Genomic DNA, 21,365 nt, shown 5'->3' on the forward strand with positions numbered 1-21,365 from the left:
GTTTATCCGGTTTTTTTTTAGTTACTGTTTGGTTATTTTCATTCTTCATTAGTTGGGTAGGGTCTATTTTTCTTTTATTTTAGGGGCTGGGTTTGTTGATTCCTTTGGGAAGTGAATTTAATCTTAACCTTGACTACATCATGATTTGAGCCTATGTCTACTCCTCAAAGGACTTTTATGTTGTGTAGCTCTTTTTGGTGGTGTTTTTCCATGAACACTGATCTGTAGCAATTCTCCTGTAATGTAGTCAGGGTGTTTCCAGGTTTTGAGGTTTTCTCTTGAAATAAGTGGATTTTGAGATTAGGTTGCTCATCATTAGAATCGATGAGTCTCTGTCCATTTTCATTTGTTTTCTTTTGGGAGGGCCATTTTCCAATCATGTTGCAGTACCTTCTTTCTCTGCCTAGTTGACCACTTAAGTCTCCGATTAGTTGTTTAACATGATTTTTGGGGATGTTGATCAGTTCAAGAAGGTCCAAGAACTTTTCTGTTTTTTAGACTCTTTTGAAGATTTATTTTTATTATAAGTGGAGCATGAGCATTTGTTATCGTGTAGATTTTATTAGATGCTTTTAGGGTAAGTGTTGATATTCTTGGAGATTGTAACTTGAATTCTTGTATGGAGTTTATTATTTTGAAACTGACAAAAAGCCTTTTCCAAACTGTGGGGCACTTTTCACCTCTCCCCAGGTACATCTTTGAAGAGCCTAAACCCTTGAGATTCCATGGCGTCCTGGTTGATGTTTCTTATTTCCTGCAGTCCAGTAATGAAATTTTGTGTTGGTCCATTAGGTTGGTTATTATTTTTAATTTACCCGTTTATATGAGTGAGTTTACATTGTGTATGGAAATGAAGGTGATTTGCTTTGGTTTGATTCTGAATTTTGTATTGCTCTTGTTCATGTGTATGGTGTTAGGGCAATTCTGATGCTTCCGATCACAAGTTATCTGCTAAGTCGCAGTCCACCTTATCCAAGTGCTACCTTCTCTGAATTCTGTTGTCACTTGGTTCAACCAGTGGAGTATTCCTTAAAAGACCTTTCATGGTTGACTTTCAAGGAGTCACCTGCTGTGGAACTAGGTCCCAGGTTACTGCTCTAGATGTGATCTAGTTAGATGATAGTGGGGTATGATTTGATGATAGATGAAGTTGTGAAGTTTTTTTAGATCAGTTCACCAGACAAATTTCTCTTATTTGTTCCAGATATATCCTGGTGCACCTTGTGGAGGCTCGATCTGACTTTTGTTAAATTTGTTACTTTGGAGAAAAATTAAAAAGTCCAATCCTAAGCATTACATCCATATGTCTCCATTATTACAAAAGAAACACAATACTCTTTTGAAAAGACAATTGTATCTCGCTATTATCGATATGATCTTAAGGAAGCAATCAGAATTCTAATTCGTTTACTTAATGTAACTAGCTTGTTAGGTAGATCATCCTTTCTCATCATCCATCCCTTTTCTTTATCTTTGATTTCCTTCTTTCTCATTATCTGTTCTGTGGGTGCATAACTGATCTTCCCATGCTGAGAATGCCAGTGCTTGAAGAGTCAGGTCATACTTGATATATAGTAAATTAAGCCTAATGAGTGAAGTGCTTACTTCAGCAAACCATCCAATTCTTTCAAAAAAAAAGAAGCAAATTTTTAATTTAATTAATTTAATATTGTGGTCACAGCATACTTAGATTGTTTAGAAAAAGAAAATGCTGCTAGACATATGGATAGGATATGGATAAAAAGAATATAGTAAAGTTTTAGAAAAGAACTTTATTAAAAATATTTACATACAAGTTACCAAAAAATTACACACACATACAGCAAATTATGAGAGGATTCATTCAAAAGTTAAAATCATAATACATACCAAAAATTGTACTTTTATATCAGAAATTTGTGAGAAGGAAGATAGTTTCAGGAAACTATGAAAGTTTCTCTCCATTAAATGAAACTTTTCTAACATAGAAAGTTGAATTTTACATCAATAACCTGAACAAATATTTCCATTTACTTAATATATAAAAATCACATTTGTTGACCAGCTTCATTGTTTTCAGTTGTATTGTAAAATCTAGCAATTTATGAAATGATTTCATATAACGAAAACAAATATATAAGATTTTATAAAATTTTTAAACTTTTCCATTGAAGTACATTTTGTATAAGGACTAAAATTTTCAGTTACAACATTAATTACATAAATTTTTGTAGTACTTAAAACAGTGCTCACAAAATACATTACTTTTTTTATATACTGTAAAATCTTTTCCAAGATACAGATGATATTTTTGTATCAAGTTGTGTGTAATTACGAACATTTATTATGCAAACTAAGTTTTTTTTATAACTGCCTTTTTGATAGCATATTGTTTTTATACTTTATTTCAGTGTCCCCTAAAAATAAACAAAATCACTAGTAATAACTTAAATTTTAAATTACTTTTCTACAGAAGAAAAATAATTATTTATCTTTTTCAAATTTTATCCATACACCACCTTCAACATTAGTTAAGAAGGAATGCTTCATCATCTTCAAAGGTAATTTGGTCTTCTCACTTAATGTTATAGTGTAGTTTGATAACAAAGTAGCCAGTATGATCTTCATTTTTAGCATCGCTAATCGCATTGCTACAAAAAAAGTGAAAAATAGAATTTTTAATAAAAAATTATATAATAAATTTGCTCAGAATTTAATATTATACTAAATTTAATTGAAAATTAAGTTTATCATATGAATATGATAAACTTAATTTATAAACGTACCTTCAGTGAATGTTGTACGAATGATCTGATGATATAAGTTACTTCTAAAAATGTCTCAGAGGCATTTTCAATAATAACAATCATCTCACGCTATATTTACTACAAAGAGTGTAGAATATAATGGTTTTCCATTGTTTTCCTCATTAAGCTGAATTTATTGTTTTATATAACTATGTCGGCACCTCAGAATTTCAGGTATATGTAATTTCAGGTATATATATATATATATATATGTAGGTTTAATTTCAAATTTATGCATTTTACACTGTTCAATTCAAAGACTGGTTTTATAGTGAATGTCATTACTCTCAAAGAAAGTAATTTTAACAAGTACCCTTTTTCCTTTTGTATATGTATTATAACCTTAGGGAAACTTGAGAGAAGTAGCGTAAAATCACAATTTAACGTAGTAATTTCTGTAGGAAAAGATAGTGTGCACTGTACACACTGATTTATTTCAGTAGAGAAGAGCTCTTACTATTGGAGGATAAGCAGTTTTCTGCAGCCTAAATTTGAGAAATTTGAGTTTACTAACGCATTATTGATGATTATTCATGTGCATATCATGATGGACCTACTTAACATGCTTTTCCCACCCAGGATAAAGATCTACTTCTTGAGAAACTCTGAGCAGGTTGGATGCCAGTTGGTTGTAGGAAGTATTTAAGTACTCCTTTGAATAGAGTTGTCTTTATAATTTTATGGTTATCTCTCTCTCTCTCTCTCTCTCTGTCTGTTTCCTATCTAGCTACTGTGCAAAAGTACCTGTCTCTGAGGCGCTTATTGGGTAAATCAGGAGTTTTATTAGTTGTAATATACTCATATGAAGTTCATAATATGATCATATTCTTTCAAAAAAAAAATAATATTTGGCAGTTGAAAAAAAACAAAAGTTGTGGGAGTGAAACATGGCACTCATGAATAATGAGAGAAAAGCCGCATAGCAAATAAGAAAAAGATGTTAAAAATATTGGCAAGCATTATTTATTCCTACAAAAAGTAATTAAATGTTTTAAACCTAAAAGTAAAATACAGTTTATTGGTTTAAATTTCCTTACAATAACTAGCATCATATTTTCATTAGATTTCACCTCGAAGATTTTGTCACAAAATTTCATTTTGAAATAGTTTTGAAGATTCATTTGTGAACTTTCTAAATCTTTGGCTAGGTTTCTAAAAGTTTTTCTCTTTTTCATCTCTACAGCTTTCTTCAGCTTCCATCACCAAATATCTGGTCTTTCTTTCTTTCTTTCTTTCTTTTATCTATTCTAACTAATCCATTTTTTGTTAATTAGTAGTCAAATGAACACATACACGTACCATTATTATAATAGCAACTGTGTTGAAAAATCCTGTTAGGTATGTAATCTTTATTGTAAAGAGGCTTTATGTGTATTATACTGATTTATTTATTTGTAGTGACTATAGAGTCAGATCCAAATTAGTTACAGCAAAATTATTTATTTTTAAAATATTGATAAGATGAATTTTACACTAGGTAAGAGATACAAAACCAGACTGAGATTTAAACTACAGGAAATTACATATTTATTTTCTGATTGGAGTATGATGAAGGAAGCCTTAAAAAATGGTTATTTTATCAGTGTAATTATTACTTATAGTTAGTTGGTGAAACATTTAACATTATGCTCTCATTCATCTGATCTTGTTTTTAATTATTCATACTTCATAATTTTACCACAAACATAAAAAAAAAAATTATTGAATTTTTCAGAATGCCTGTTATAGATAGAATAATAAATAACTATTTATCTGATCATTACCTAAAGACTTTCATATAGTAAATATGTTTATCAGATAGTACTTTGTTCAAAGAAACACAATTTAAAATCATGCAGACTGTATATATAGCAGAAAAGAAAATTTATAATCATCATTTAAAATTATATCTGTAACCATTTAGGTAAAAGTAAAAGTAAATATTATAATTTTTTTGAGGTTTTAAGGGCATTGACTACCGTGGACATTAGCCCCTTTTCCATGTCAAAAAAAATAAATAAATAAATATAAATAAAGAAGTATTTTCCTCCTCTGCACCAACATTACCAACATAGTCAGAGTCAAAGTTTTCTTATCAACAAGACAAGACTCTTGTCAAAAAACAAAGAGCATCTAAAAATAGACTTATCAATAATTATTGAAATTCCAAAAAACATAACATAACAAGGGTTAAAAGGTCCTTTCCATTTAAAAATTCTATCCATTTCTTATGAAATTTTGTCGTAATTATAAAAAAACAAAAAAAAAACACTTCACTGTCATAAAAAAATTAAAAAACACACAATGAAAAACTCTTAAACACACAATGACACACAAGGGTGTAAAGAGCCCTTGCCAGATAATAATAACACACAAATCATCTCTTAATAAAAAGATGTTCAAAAACAGTAAAAAAATAAAAAATAAAAGATTTCGAGTCATAGGAAAACTGTTTATGGAATTCTTCAAAAATCATATAAAAATAATTTCTTTTAAATTCTATCACCTAATCACCTAGATTTCCCCTTACATCAACCTTTTTTTGCTTCGCTTTTCCATCTTCCTAAAGGCCTTGTTGTCAAATTCCAAGGTATCTGAGTCCTCAAAGATGGAATCATCTGATCCTCTGCAGTAAACTACAGAGGATTCCTTGCTACCGGCATCAGATAATACTGGTGCTGATGGTGCAGTCAATAGTGCAACACTAGAGTCAAAACTCGATGCACTTACCACTACTGCTTGTGGGGTGGCTGAGATCTTTCACTTAAAGGCTTCATTTTTGTTTTTGTTAAATCATCTTTTTCCAATATTTTTATCTCTATTTTCTTAGTCTTTGCATGGGGGTTTTGAAATTTCTACTTTGAACTCAGGTATCTTGTCTATTTTCCTTTCACTGTCCTTCACCTTGGAACTGGTTGAAGGTTCATTCCTTAAAGGAGACGAACTCCTTTCTTTAATAGCTGCTATTTTCTTCTCTTTTTTTGACTATTTTCTTTGGTCGGAGGATTTCCAAATTTATTGTTCACAAGACGTTCAACCATACTGACTAACGCCAGAGCCAATCACATCCTTCGCTTTGAATGGAATTACAGGAGCTGACACAGCCTAAGCACATCGCCGAAGGTAATGCCTTCGGCGATATACTTTTAACGATTCTTTGATTCAAAGTAACTTACTTTTTGAATTATCTTAACGTCCAGGATCCCTACTTCCTATTTATATACATCGGATAGTTTTTTGATCGTGCCGAATGATTCCCGGAACAGTTGATGCAGACTGGTGGATAGATCTCTGCACGGATTGTTGGGATGCAGTGGTTCACCACAAATCTATGTGGTTCAATGCACAAATTTGTTTCTTGTGCAACGTGCTGCTGTATGTCCAAATCTCTGACATCCAAAGGCATAGCAATGGTATAGGGTTAGGGATGAATGGACGGACCTCTAGTATATGAAAGCTTTTATCTTTTCCGGACACTTTGGCTTGTTAAATGTCAAGATGTGCGATGCGGCGGGAAAACTTTTACGTTGCGTTCGGTGATCAATCGTCGACATGCTATAACTCCTTGTTCACTCAGTTCCTTGATGATTTCCAGTTCGCGGTACAGTTCAGCAAATCCCTATAAACAACTAACCCCTACGAAACTTCAATATATAGTAATCCAATCTTCTTCACCATCATCAGCCATGATGATTGTAGATCGTTGATAGTTTCAACAACAAACCTACTGCAATATTCATTACATCCTTTACAAGTCCTCCATCAGCTTCTGTGATGCCTCATACTATCACAAAAGAATTTATCTTCCTAAAATTTTCTTCACTTCTCTTGATAACCAAATAGTTTGGTATCACTACGTTGCGTTTCGGTTGAAACATGGTTTGATCAGTCTTCACAATGTTCAAAAACTCAACACACATTCTCCTCTTTGTTTGCGAAGACAGAGGCTCTCCAAGACAAGGATTTTTACGTAGACCCTCTTCCACGAACATTGAGGATGATGTTATTTCCATAATCTATAGTTTTGCTAATCAATATGTCACAAGATGCAGTTGGAGAGACAGTTGAGCAATACCCTCATCCACGGGACAATCCCTGCCAAGGGCTGAAGTGACTGACACACACTGGGCGGTGTAAAACTTTAGCAGAGCAACTTCACAGCAGCCCACCCCCAACCTGGCTTCACAACCAAGAAGGGGGATGAGCAATTCCCATACGTACTCCCGCCCAGCATCGGCAAAACAGATCACGGTCAAGCCTCCTGCCACCGCTGCAAACAGCGAAACTGAGAAGCAATACCGCAACCAGCTCGGGACAGCTCAGGATCCCTTACTCCACAGGGAACTCCTGAACAAAACCATTACACCGTTGGCCGACGTAAATGAAAGTACAAAAGTACCATGTCGTTGCCCGCCCCCGACATGTGCATAGATGTTATTGCACGGACATGGAGTTGGGTTTGTTCGGGTCATTATTATTATTATCATATTTTTGCAGTACAATTATAATTACATTATTTTATTATATTATTTTATATAGTTATGATTAATCTTATTATAATCATCCTTATTACACAAAATATAATCTTAGATGTTCCTATTTCATGTTATTTATGGTAATTAGAAATTTTTATGTAGATTTTATATAATTTAATCATGTATTAGTAACAATATGCAGTCACTGATATTGATGGTTGAAAATGAATTTTCTACTACTAGAAAAATGCAATCTCTAACTGGGACTTAAACTCAGAACTTCCAAATGAAAGGCAGAGATGCAATCACTCCGCCATAGAGATCAGTAGATTTCAGTATGTTCATGTGGGTATGTCTGTAAATTTATTGATAAAGCTTAATTATAATATGATAATTATCATATTTTAATGTAACTAAATAGTTATATTAATATTTTATATTAATAAATTAGGTATTGCATAAATATCTTACCAATACAAATCCTTGGTCCAGAGCCAAATGGAAAGAAAACACCTTTTGGAATATTTTCCATATCTTCAAAACGGTCTGGGTTAAATTTCTCAGGATCTGGAAAATACTGAGGGTCTTTCTGAAGAAAAGCACTAGGAATACAAACTACATTACCTTTTTTTATAATTACATCAGTGTCTGGGATTTTGTAGTCCTTTGTACAATACCGTAACAGTATTGGAGTTACAGGAAGCAAACGTAAAGTTTCTGAAATAATGTAAATGACATGTATTTTATAGATTAATACGTATTTACTACTTACCCATTATAAGAACTAAAAATTATTCTGAATGATGATATTAAATTTGCAGCTGGTAAAAATACATATAAATCTTTAGAAGATTTAATTAGTAGCCTTTATATTTCTATAACAAAGTAACTACCATGAATACTATGGTTTCATTATCATTGTGATACATGATAGATTTCATTACAGACACAAGATGCATGTGTCTATATCCAGATGTCATCAGTGAAAATATCAAGCAATTATAGTTTTTCAAAGGAAAAAAGTTCAGTTGCAATAATTTTGTCAGCTTCTCCATCGTACATAATATAAAACAGATACTCAATTTAGATTTTTAATAATCTGCTTAAACATCTAGAAAATAACATTTAGAAAGGCTACAAATAATAAATTACTTAGTAAGAATTAAACATATTAGAAAAAAATGAAATATAAAGTACTGAGACATTAAAAATTATCTTACTCATAGCTGATCTCTTATTAGACAGCTCCATTATAAATCAGAAAATAGAAATTTTATTTGAAAAGCAACATAAAGAATAATTTTTTTTTTGTTTTTAAATTAAACACTATATTCTGTCATCTTTCTGTCACTACCACTTCTCTTTAGCTATTACATAATATACTTAGACCACTTTAACTATTACATAACTTCCTTAGAATTAGTAATATCTGAATGTATATGCTGAGGACATGAAAGACAACAATACCAACTACTGCTTTTGTAGAAATTCACAACTCTTTAGCAGCAGTTTTGTTATCATTTAAAATAATCTTATTATACTTTTAGGTATTTTTAGAAACCTACTATACTTTTAGAAATTATTGGTGACATATAAAATAAGCCATACATTTAATTTGTTATGAGGCTTTATAACCAACATTCATCATGTGAACAGAGAATTTCATTCTCCCAACACCCTTTACCCTTATAATCTTTATAATTTACTTTTTGTTTTATCTGACCAAAAAAATATTTGAAGTTTTTGAGTCATTACTCAGAAACACAAAATAAGAAATTATATCTCAATTGCTTGGTAATGTAAGTATTAATATGCTGTAGATGTTTTTTTTTTCTATTAATTTCAAATAATTCTTGTTGGCCTCTCTTAGAGTGAAAAATGATTTTTTAGGGAATTATGGTTGCAGAGATCCCATGTTTTGTGAATTTTTTCATTAAAAAATAACTGTGAGGGATAAAAAAATGTCATATCTTTTGCATTAAAAGTTGGAGTCAAGGCTCTCCAAAATTCCACAGTCTACTGACCACTTAATTTATCTTTATTACTTAAGAAATTCTAAAAAGAAATTATTAACTGGATCTTTTCATCACTTTTTTCTTCAAGAACTCAATCTAGATGAACTATAATTTTAGATCTCTATCCCCATATCTTATTGGGTAGATTGTAATAATTCATCTACAAATTAATTTGTTAATAACTAGTCTCCATCTATGTCCAGAAAAATGAGTGAATTCAGCAACTGTTATACTTGGCAATCTGTAAATGTTTTTGTGAATTTCAGGTAGCAGACAAAAACCAATCATTTTTCCAGATGTTAAATTCATTTTGTTTGCTTTAAAAAGGCTTTAAATTCTGCTTTAAAAATATTTAATTTGGATTTTTCCTTTGCAATCAAAAAACAGTTTCAACCAACCATGCCCTTGTATATAGCACAATACATGTAGTGAGATTAAATACAATATGTATATTCTAAAATGTAACTTATATTTAACTTATTATTTTGTATTGAGTTAAAATCTATACCATATATAATTTGCTCTAAGTACACCATTTTTTTGACAGCTTGATAATTAAACTCATGAGTTGAGAGAATATTTGTTATTTCTTTTTTTGCTTGTTTTTGAACATCCTGATTCACAGATAGATAATACAGAACCAAACTGAGTGTACCTGATGTTGTTTCAGTCCCACCAGATATAAATAAAAATGCTTGTGCAGCTATAAATTCATCACTAAACATTTCTGAAAAAAAATAAATGTAACTATTTAAAGAAAAGTTTTTACTTATGTTTTTTTTTCCTTAAAACAGTTTGTTTTAATTAATAACATAAATTAGTTTCTTGATAACATAAATACCTTTACAAGTGTCAACTTAACTAATTTATAATGTTTATATAATTATAACTTTCTGGTTTAAAATGTTCAAATTACAACCAGGCAAATTAATAACAATAACAATGATGATAATGCTATAATAATAATAATAATAATAAGTGACAATAAAGCAGTTAATGAACACAGATATTAATATGGCAATTACAACCACAATAATAATCAGGATAATAGTAGTAAAAAAACATAATACAATCAAAACAGTAAGCATGACATAAAAACACAGAAAAATGCATAGTGTAATCAACAAAGAATAACAATCAAGATATTACACATCAAATAGTGATAAATGTCATTCGTAAATAAGTAAATACAGATTACACATGAGAGAGTTTAAAATAAATAATTATCTGAAATTTATCCAGGTATATAAACAGAAAACTAATATTCAAACCCATTAACAAAAGAAATGCTAGTTTTAACCCTTTTTAACCACTAGTCTTACATTAACAAACAATCTTATAAAATTCACCTCTAAATCCCTTTTGTTGTCTATCTTAACAGTTTATGAATGAAGTTTATTGCATTATTTCTTTCAGATATACACTTATTGTTTTTCTGTAACTCACCGATAGTACTTTCTTGGTTACTGAATTACTCATGGCGTCACCTTAATCGTATCAAACTGGATACTCTCTTCGCTGGAGTGACGTCTTGCACACTCATCTCACAGACTCACCTGTGACTCTCCATGCTGGACCATCATCGTACATCTTGCTAGACTGGTTCGCAGAACTCTCTGCCGAATTCACACTACTCCACACGACTCGCAGCCTATTCTTGCTGAACTGCCCTTGCGGAACCGATGCCGTAACACCTTGCAGACTGGTTTGCAGAACTCTATACACTATAAAGTGATTTTTAGTTGGTCTTACTGGGCTATTTATACTGTTAGCCTCTTTACCTGTAGGATCAGATCGAAGCATGAGAAGAGTTGACCAAGGCTTTGTTCCCATGAATTCCAAGCTGGTCTCTTCTCACCATACAACAGATGTGCATTGTGTGTTAGCGGGCAGTATAACAAAAGACAATTGTAAAACAGACCTATTCTTTACAAAAAGGGTTCTTCTTTTTGTCCTTTACTGAGTTCTCCCAATTAATTACATTTTCTATTACTTTTATAATAATTGGTAAGAATCCATTACTCAGGTCTGCTATTCCAGTCTTGTTACAATATATTAAAATGTAAGGTGTCTGGGATGACTAGTTTTATAATGCACATAGATGCAATATCCTTAGAGTTTAGACTACAGCTTTTAAGTATGAATTCCTCATAATGTTGATGAATTCCTCTTGATTAAGAATGATTTTTAGTTAAGTGTAGAATTTTGAGGGAATGAGACTAGAAAGTTGGGGAATCTTACATAAATGTGATCTAATACTGCAAAAACTATAATGATATTGTTATTAGATATTTTGGGTTCATTAGCTAAATTGTATAATTAAAAATTAGATATGCTCAGTAGCAGATTATTTGTATAAAGTCTTGATGAAGAATTGACATTAAAACTTATTTGCTAAATGTAATTATAATTTTCAGTAAGTAATGGACCATATGACCAGTATTCCAGAAACAGTAGGGGATACTGAGGTATGGTTATAGTTGGCACTTACATTGATTATTTCTTCTTTTTTTTTGTTATAAATTTGTAGTTGGTAAAGGCTATATCAAATAATCAGAAATAATAAAAAACAAAATAGAGGAAACAGAAAAAAACCAGTTCACAGATAAAAAGAAAAAGACTAAAAAGAAGTAGAAAGATCCCAAATATCTCAGAAGTAAAATGGGTAATGGTAACCATGAAAATATAATTAGACTCAAAAACAGAAAGATAACATTTAACAAAACTAGAAAACTGTTCATAGAAAAATATAAAACAGTGGACCTTCAACACAAGCTTTTATATGGATGTGAAATTAGAACCCTCAGAATGATAATGAAGAAATACACTATTGTATTTTTTTTGTGAATACACACAAAGTTTTGAAATATCTATGTGTACATGAAGGAAATATAATTTAGAGAGAAGATCAGAAGTAAGGAAATGCTAAAATATAGTTATGAAGAGAATTTATGTTAAAGAATTTGGTTATGTTGGAAGCATTTTGAGAAGGAAATGACTTAAATAGGAATAAAAAAGAAAGAAGGATACAAAACAGGGAGTAGACAAAAAAGAAAACAGTAAGAGATGTTAAGAAGTATGAGAGGAGGAAAAAATGTGGGCAAAGACTATTGTAAAGTTGTCATTTGTGGTTTAGTGCTTACATCTATGAGAAGGTTAGGAGATGGTGACTGTCTCTATGAAGAATCGATTGTATCTTTGGTTGAAGCAGCAATCCATCTAACCAACATAGAAATTGTGCAGTTAGAGAATTTTAGTTTATACATTCCAGGGGCATTATGTTTGTTTAACAAATCTGAAGTGCTTTAATTGGATTATTTTGTATACTGTTCGGAAGACCATACTATTTCAGGTTTTTTAAATTTTAAGCAATTTTTTATGAGTCATTGTGTATATTAATGTGAATCATTTCTTGTTTTGTTTATTTTTGTTTTACTTTTATTTGCACTTATACTATGCAGGTATGTATCAGTGAGGCGGTGGGTTTTTAAATCAGTTAGTGTGAGCTTGGTATTTTATAACGTTGATTTGTGTTACTACAAGAAATATTGAAAAATTATAGTTTTATTGAACAAGAAGAGCAAGTGAGCTGTAACTATTTTCACGTGTTACTAAGAATTATCCTAATAATCAAACTCTTTACCAGTTACGTACTGAAAATTAAAACTAATTAAGATGTTTATGAACACTAAGTTTTATGACGAATGAATTATAATGTTCATTAATTTGTTTGGCATGTTTTTGAGTCAGATCCTTGTTGTCCTAAATAGAACATTATCTCAAATTCAGGACAGTGTTAATAAATACATTTTATATCATCTTATTTTAAATGTTTCTTTTTTATAATTGATTTGTGATTGCATAAGAATTATTATTTTCTGATTTTAAGAAGTATTTTGTATAGTATAATTTGATTGATACTTACCAGATGTAGACCAATTACTGTTTGAAATCGGAGTATTCTTAAGCTGATCTAAAAGTTCTCCGTCTTCTTTTTCATAATCATTGCAAGAAATATGCTTATTATCATGATTCCTTAATAACCCTTGCTCTCTTTTCTTCTCATCTATCATTAGCTGAAGAAAATCGTTTCGTTTTGTTCCATTTTCTTCTCGAAACTTTAAGATCTCTTTAGTAGTTTTTTGAAAAAATTTACTTACACCATCATCCACTAGTTTAAATTTTAAAATTCTCTTAAGCTTTGGATTTGAAAGCATAATTACAAATTTTAATAAGAGTAAAAGAGATGGTTTAAAAAAATTTGTGGTGGTTTTTATAAATTCATTTTTCTTTGCTTCCTCTTCATTAAATGTATTTACACTTATACCAAAGCCAATGTTAGCTATTATTTTTATAATGAACTTTCCCATTAAACTTCTTGCTTCTATATCTTGCCCTATTTTATCATTCAGAAACAATATTCCTTCATTACAACATTCTTTTATCGGTTCAAACATCATTTTCAATTTACCAGAAGTAAAAGTAGGTGTTAATTTATGCCTAGCAGCTCTCCATTCATCACCATGAAGATTGTTAACACCCAAACTAATTAGTGTGTCAAAGTCTTTGTCTTGAGGTGGTCCACGATCTTCAAAATGCGTGAAATCTTTAATTAGTATTTCATTAATTAATTCAGTATCTCGTATCATTATAGCTGGTGAAAGAAAATGAAAGTACCCACCAAATTTCTCACCTTCAAGTTTTTTGTACATGTTATTAAAAATTTCCAGTAAACCTTTTCTATATATTATGATATCCACAATAAATTCAATTATTGGGCTTTCACTGGAAATAATAGGCACTCCCAGTTCTTTCCAGTATGTAATGTTCTTGTCTTTCCACCAAAACATACAATAAAGCATTATAATGGCTAAAGCTGCAGTAATTACCCATGAATACTCCATTTTTGATAAAAACGTTTCTGAAAATTAAACAAAGATAAGATAATCTTAAGATTGGGTATTTGATAATATTTTTTAGAACAGAATTCAGTAAAAATTAAGTATTTTATTGTTTTATTTGCATAATGTGAAGTAACCCTTTCGATTCTTTTTTTCTAGAGTACCATTCATATATTGAATGGTACTCATATATTATTACCATGGTAATAGTTATTGCACGGACGTGGAGTTGGATTTGTTCGGGTCATTATTATTATTATATTTTTGCAGTACAATTATAATTACATTATTTTACCATGGTAATAGTTAATGGTACCGACAGAAAATTCATAGCAGTATTTCTAATACAGAGAATTTATTGAATACTGACTCAACATTAAATATTATATTCTACCATTCATTTAACTACTGGCTATTGCAAACATAATTTCTGTAATAATTAATGAAATTATTACAATTTACTTGATAGACAACTAAAAACTGCTAAATTATTTGCTAAGCCCACCAGACTGGTCTAGTGGTTAACTTGTTGCAATTCAGTTGTTTAACAGCTGATTTTTGAAGTCAAATGTTCTGATGTACAAATCCTAGTAAAAACTAGCTGCTTTTATATAGTTTTGAATAGTAAACAGTAGATTCCAGTGTACTTTGGTGCTTGATGTTCAATTAACCACACTTCTCAGAAATGATCACCCTAAGTCTGCACAATACTACAATTACATGCCAGTACAATACCTCATTTACATGTCATATATATCATTCTCATCTTATTGGGCCATGGAGGGGTTGCTTACTGTTCACTTGTTGAACAGATTGCAACGTACACATTAAAAAAGAAAAGAAGAAATTATTTGCTAAATTAAATCAGTTAGGTTAGAGTTTCTTATTTTATATTTAGAAGAAAATCATTACAGAAATAGCTTTGATATAATTCGATAATTTCTTATTCAAGAGGTTCTTATTTGTTGTTTAAGTCTTCATAGATTTTTTTCATCATTTATGAGTTTGATGTCTCTGTTATCATCATTAATCATAATAAATGATGTTAACAAGAGCACTGGCAATTTTGCATTCTTCTTGTAGTAATAAAAACAATGGTTTTCAATGTGCAAAACTTTAAATTCCAATTTGGAAATGAGTTTTGAAGTAAAATATAAGGAGTGTTATTAAACATGATGTTAGTTGGTAATGTATAAATGAATGGTAACTATTAGTAAAGGAACAAAGAAAACTTTTGTTTATGAAGTCAGACATTTTTAGAAAATAACCTATTTATCATGAATCATATAAAATAAGTTCAATAATTACCTTAAATAACAACAAATAAGTATTTACTGTTATTGTAATGAGGATTATTTATCATTTGAATAACAATAATAATATGTCTGAGCAACTTTGTGAGATATTAACATTAATACAGAGGTAATTAACACAACATTGTTATTAACATAGTGGTAATGTAACAAAATGAAAGGAGCTGAACTAATTACAGAACATATATTTTTGTGAAAAATCTATTACACTTATATACTTGACCACCTAATAAATGTTTTTTCCAATAGAATCATTTGTGAATAATAATAATAATAACAACAACCTTATTGTCATACTATCCAATTGCCACTATAGTTGAATAGTAGTAATAAATAGTAATTTGTATTCAATATATATGCAAACTACAAATTAAAAAACATGTATATTAAAAATATATTCAGGATTAGAATTATTTATTCTCTCTTGTAACAACATTAGATTTATACTCTCAACTGTGTCAATGAAAACAGAAAAATATTATTTTTTTAAATAGTTATCACATAAGTACAAATTTTTAGCACATTAAATTAATTAAAGTTATACAAGTTATGTAGTGGAATACATATAATTTTTTTTTTTTTTTTTAAATACTTGCAATTATGTAAGATGCCATAATAACATTAAAATATATCAGTCCTTAATATAATACAATCCTTAATCTACAACAACCATCTGCAGCTGAACCATCCAGCTTTACAGAATATATTACACATCATTACAAAATTAAAAAAATAATATTCATTTGAATTAAATGAAACAAAACTACTATCACACACACCCATATACATCTATATATATATATATATATATATATATATATATATATATATATATGAAGGTATCACACACAATTAAATTAAAGATTTCTTTTTATAGAAACAATATTACTCTGATTATGAATTTGAAAATAATATAAAATAGATAAATATATATATATATATATATTTTTTTTTTTTTTTAATTTTGTTTAACTTGTACACAAATATTTAACAATAAATGCATACAAAATATTTATTCATTGTGTATCATTTTATTCATTATATTGGTGCAGTTTTATCACTACAATTTCAGGAAAAAGATTATTTTTACATACTAATATAGACCACAACTGTTTTTCATTTTTATTTATAATTATGTACTTTTTAATGCTATGCCGATCCAGTTTTCCACATTTTTGTTATACATGTAGATAAGTACTGAAATATTTCCTTTTGTAATTCACAAGGAATATCAGACCTACTACCCCTGAGTTAATTACATAATTATTTCAATAAAGTTTTTATTTATTTATAAGCAATTATAGAATGCCATATAGAGTAGTAAAAAAGAGATAATAGTTAATGTCATGGAAGGATATTGTGAATAGTAATAAAGAAAAAAATGTGGTTTACAACCAGTGGACATTATGACATCCCAATTATGTTAGATTAAAATTACAGTTTATATAATTCCTCTCCGCCTACCATAAAAGATTCTGTTCAATTTTAAAATGGACAGCCTTCCTTTGAAGTTATTACATAATATTTTGTGTATGAATAAAATTAAAAAGTAAGGAGTGAAGACTTTTGCAAAAAAAAACTTGAATTATTTTAAGATTTTCAAGTTTTATTGTTTACAACACACTAAGTATTAAATATTTTTATTTTTAATTACATAAATCTACGACGACAATATTCTATAAATTAATTTTTTATCCTAATTCTGAAGTAAATGATGTAACAGGAAAGATTTTATTTTATTTTTCTTATTTAATAAAAAAATAGGAATGTAGATGTTATCCCAGTCCTTTTATACAGTACAGAAGTATATTTCAGGGACGGAACATTTCATTGCACTTTAATCGCTATCTTTATTTTATAGAAATCCATTATTAAAAATCTCATTAACTTAAAGATTTCATATGTGAAATACTGTTATTAACTCTAAATAATTTAAAATGAGAAAGCTTTACATAATAAAAAAAAAATAATTACATTCCTAAAATAGATTCTTCTAAATCTTACAACTGTATTTATGAGTAGACTAATCAGTATTTTAATTAGTAAATTACTTATGATTTGTTTTGAATATTATTTTTTATAAATTAGTTATTTGATTTTTATTAAAAATTTTAATTTTATTCTATGTAATAAAGAAATTTATTTTATTTTAAATAAACTACATATCAATATACATAAAAAAACTGCCAGCATTTTTTTTTTAATAGGCAAAAAAGTACACTTTTTGAGTAAACAATACTTTGTTTATAGATTGCATGTGATGTATTTTTAAACTATTAAAAGGGGAATTAAATATTAAAGATATTTTTTATAAAAGAAATAGGAATAAGTTTTTCATTATCTATTTAAAATATTTTAATAAAAAAATTCCAATACATGAAATCTGTTTTTATTCATCAGTATTAAAAATAAGATTTTGTGGGAAGGTTCAAACCAGAGTCAGCCATAGCACTTTCATACACTATCAATTTAAACCGGGCTAATGACCATAGGTGTTTTTGCCCGCTATTTCATAAAAAAAATGTACAGTTTTGGTAATAAATATAAAAAATGTTTCTAAAATGGTGGGCTGGCTATACTTTTTCGGATTCTACTTGTAAAACTAAACAGAAAATATCCTTACGAAAAATGGCAATTTCTCCTTCGGTCTCCCCCGTCCGCCATTTTGTTATTTTAAAATTAGCAAAAAAATCAGGACTTAAATACCTTTGGAAATTACAAAATGACGACTATATATATTTTTCAATCCATTACATCTCCATAAATATTAATTTTATCAGAATGTCTGTTTTGCTAAAATATTAAGCCTTTAATTTTGAATAAAATAACATTTTATTTTTTTAAATCGGTTAACAAATAGACGAATTATGGCAGAAAATTGATGTAATTTTGTGTCTGTTTTCATGTCTTCCACTTTACGTTCAATTCGATTAAATATTAATTGTTTTTATTTATTGTTAATTCTAGTATTGTAAATTAGTATCAAATTAATAATAATTTTCTCACAACAATAAACCTATTAATTAAAAAAATAAAACAGTTTCTTGTAATGATAATTGTTGTAGAACAATAGGTGTATTTTTTAAAAAAAATAAACAGTTAACAATTGTTAAAAGTTATAAGAGAAATTCAAAGTGTCCACCGTTAGAAATTACACAAGTCTCCAGTCTTTTTCGGAGGATTGTCTTAACCGTTCAAAACTCCGGGAGTATTCCTAATTATTTGAAATCCATTTTGGATCCTTTGTTGAAGATTCTCAATGTTGAGTACTGCAGTTGAATAAACAATACGTTTCAAATGGCCCCACAGGTAGGAGACAAGAGGGTTTAAGTCAGGTGATCGGGCAGGTCAGAGCACTGGCTCTCCGCGGCCTATCCATTTTTCATGGAAAGTTTCATGCAGGAAATCTGATACCAACTGACTGAAATGTGCTGGAGCTCGATCCTGGTGAAACGACTTATTTCCTCTTAATTGTAGAGGTAGGTCTTCCAACAAATGTGGAAGATTTTCAGTTAAATGAGCGATTATTTTTCTTCATTAAAACGATTTGGTTAGAATGACAGGACCCAAAAGATAGTCATTAAAAATACCTGTCCATATGTTTCTTTGTTGGTGAATACTTTGGAAAGTACAGAGAGGATTCTCGTCGCTCCCGATATGCTGGTTGTAATAGTTTTGAAGACCACTCCTCCTGAAAGAAACTTCACCTGTTAACAGAATTCTTGCCGAAAGTAAAGGATATTCAATTAATGTTCTTCGAAACCAGTTACAAAATGCCAATCTACGTGGAAAATAATAGGAAATACTAATTTACAATACTAGAATTAATAATAAATAAAAACAATTAATATTTAATTGAACTGAACGTAAAGTAGAGAACATGAAAACAGACACAATATTACAACATAAATTTTCTGCCATAACTCGGCTCTTAAATAATTTTAAAAAATAAAATGTTATTTTATTCAAAATAATAGGCTTAAAGCAAAACAGACATTCTGATAAAATTAATATTTATGGAGATGTTATGGATTGAAAAATATATATTATCGTCATTTTGTAATTTCCAAAGGTATTTAAGTCCTGATTTTTTTGCTAATTTGAAAACTTTATTACCAAGACGCTTACCAAATATTAATGTGATTCGTCTATCCGAACTTTAGATATAAATTTTTACATAAAAATAAAAAAATGGTGGACAGGGGAAGAACGAAGGAGAAAATGCCATTTTCCTAAGGATATTTTCTGTTTAGTTTTACAAGTAGAATCTGAAAAAGAATAGCTAGCCCACCATTTTAGAGACACTCTGTATATTCCACTTTTTTTTAGTAAAAATGAATTAAAGGGAATGATTTTTATACGAATTTATTTACTTTAATATATTGGCTAATACATCATACCCAATTTTTATTTTAAAAATTGAACAAGATTTATTAGGTTACAAAATTATTAAAAGTTGTATTATGTTGATTTGATTTTTATTTTTAAAAAAATAATATTTACATAATAATATTCTAGAGCACTCACCTACGGATGAATGGTTGTGTTGATCTCCACTGCTACAATAAAACAGAATCCAGTTTATGGCTTTCGCCACACTATCGTATTGCGCGCTAATGTCAATTTTTTTTTCTTTTCGAAGAATGATTGTAAGATTATATATTAATTTATTTGCTGTACTATTTTTTATTAGGTTCTGGATCGACGTGTATACAACAGTAGGTAGTGGGGGAATAATGAGTAAACAAATATTAGCTGTGGTCCAACATGTAAGTTTGCTATTAGTACACCTCTACTTTGAAGGTCAACAAATTACATCTGTTTATACTCTCTCTATTTTTCCTGTTTAGCCTCCGGTAACACTACCGTTTAGAAAATACTTCAGAGGATGAATGAGGGTGTTATGTATGAGTGTAAATGAAGTGTAGTCTTGTACATTCTCAGTTCGACTATTCCTGAGATGTGTATTACATCTGTTTATACTGTATTTTAATAAACGTACGTAAATTACAAAAGTATTGTAAAAAAATTTAAACTGTTTAATTTTTAATAAAAATTTTATATATATGTACATACATATTATATATTCATATAGTGTGATAAATATATATATATATATATACAGACATCATAAAAAAAATAGTGGGGTTTAAGGCACGAATTAAAAACAAAATTCAAGTCCCTTAATTTTCGCAAATAAATAATGTTTTTAATGTATCCCTACAAGAAAAAAACAAGAGATTAGCCCTTGTTAGAAACCAGGATATAGAGATAGGCTTTGGGCCTCTCGGCCTACTCATCATTTGCAAGATTTTTCCTTCAAAACCTGGCTAATAAACGCATTAAATTGCGAGGGCACACCGATTTTTTGGAAATAAATTCGATGTAGAATTTCGAATTTACCCAGGTTGAAGAAAGCAACATTAATTTTAATATTATCAAGATAAACAATTCCGTTAATAATCTTTCAACAAAGAAAAACAGTCTCGATTAAATTATTTTTCATTAACTACTTTAAACATTAACTTTAAATGTGTCACGAGCTTACTTAAAAACTACATGTCAATTTTTTATCTTCATATTCGTGAATCTTTTCTATTTTTTTATTTTATTTTTTTAAGGATGACCTCGTCACTCCCCTCATAGCCATCCCCAACCTCCATGAATTTTTTAAACACCCCCAAGGCAACTGGTCTTCGCTGTTAAGCTTAACACAATCACCTTGAAGTGCCGTAGCAGCAATCTCTACCCACCCTATCTTGCTCCTTTCCCAGGAGCTTACCGGTCGGGTTCCCTCCCGCTTCACTGAAACACGCCGACCTCCTCTTCTGGATTGCCAGCAAGTTCCTCCACTTAAAGGCCACCCTTCCCGGCCCTAGCCTGTCAGATCCAGACG

The 21,365-nt window shown here is 29.5% G+C and overlaps 1 protein-coding gene across 1 annotated transcript; it reads right to left on the minus strand.

Annotated features, from left to right (window-relative positions):
* Positions 1–1,757: 1,757 nt before the first annotated feature.
* On the minus strand, positions 1,758–20,223 carry LOC142319072 (putative cytochrome P450 6a14). Its single transcript, XM_075355936.1, has 5 exons — positions 19,997–20,223; positions 13,181–14,176; positions 9,764–9,982; positions 7,712–7,957; positions 1,758–2,630 (listed from the first exon to the last, which is right to left on the minus strand). Exons 2-5 carry the CDS (start codon positions 14,157–14,159, stop codon positions 2,464–2,466), a joined length of 1,611 nt encoding a protein of 536 aa, XP_075212051.1. The 5' UTR covers positions 14,160–14,176; positions 19,997–20,223; the 3' UTR covers positions 1,758–2,463.
* Between the last annotated feature and the right edge of the window lie 1,142 nt (positions 20,224–21,365).

Source organism: Lycorma delicatula, chromosome 2 (assembly GCF_047948215.1).
Source record: "Lycorma delicatula isolate Av1 chromosome 2, ASM4794821v1, whole genome shotgun sequence".
NCBI lineage: Eukaryota > Metazoa > Arthropoda > Insecta > Hemiptera > Fulgoridae > Lycorma > Lycorma delicatula.

Excerpts from the sequence above, each read along its gene's own strand:
- LOC142319072 (XM_075355936.1), bottom strand. The coding sequence starts at position 14,159 with ATGGAGTATTCATGGGTAATTACTGCAGCTTTAGCCATTATAATGCTT. Across the intron at positions 9,983-13,180 it reads CAGTAATTGGTCTACATCTG|AAATGTTTAGTGATGAATTT; the intron begins GTAAGTATCAAT and ends ATTTTTTTTCAG. Across the intron at positions 7,958-9,763 it reads CTTAGAGCAAATTATATATG|AAACTTTACGTTTGCTTCCT; the intron begins GTATAGATTTTA and ends ACATTATTTCAG.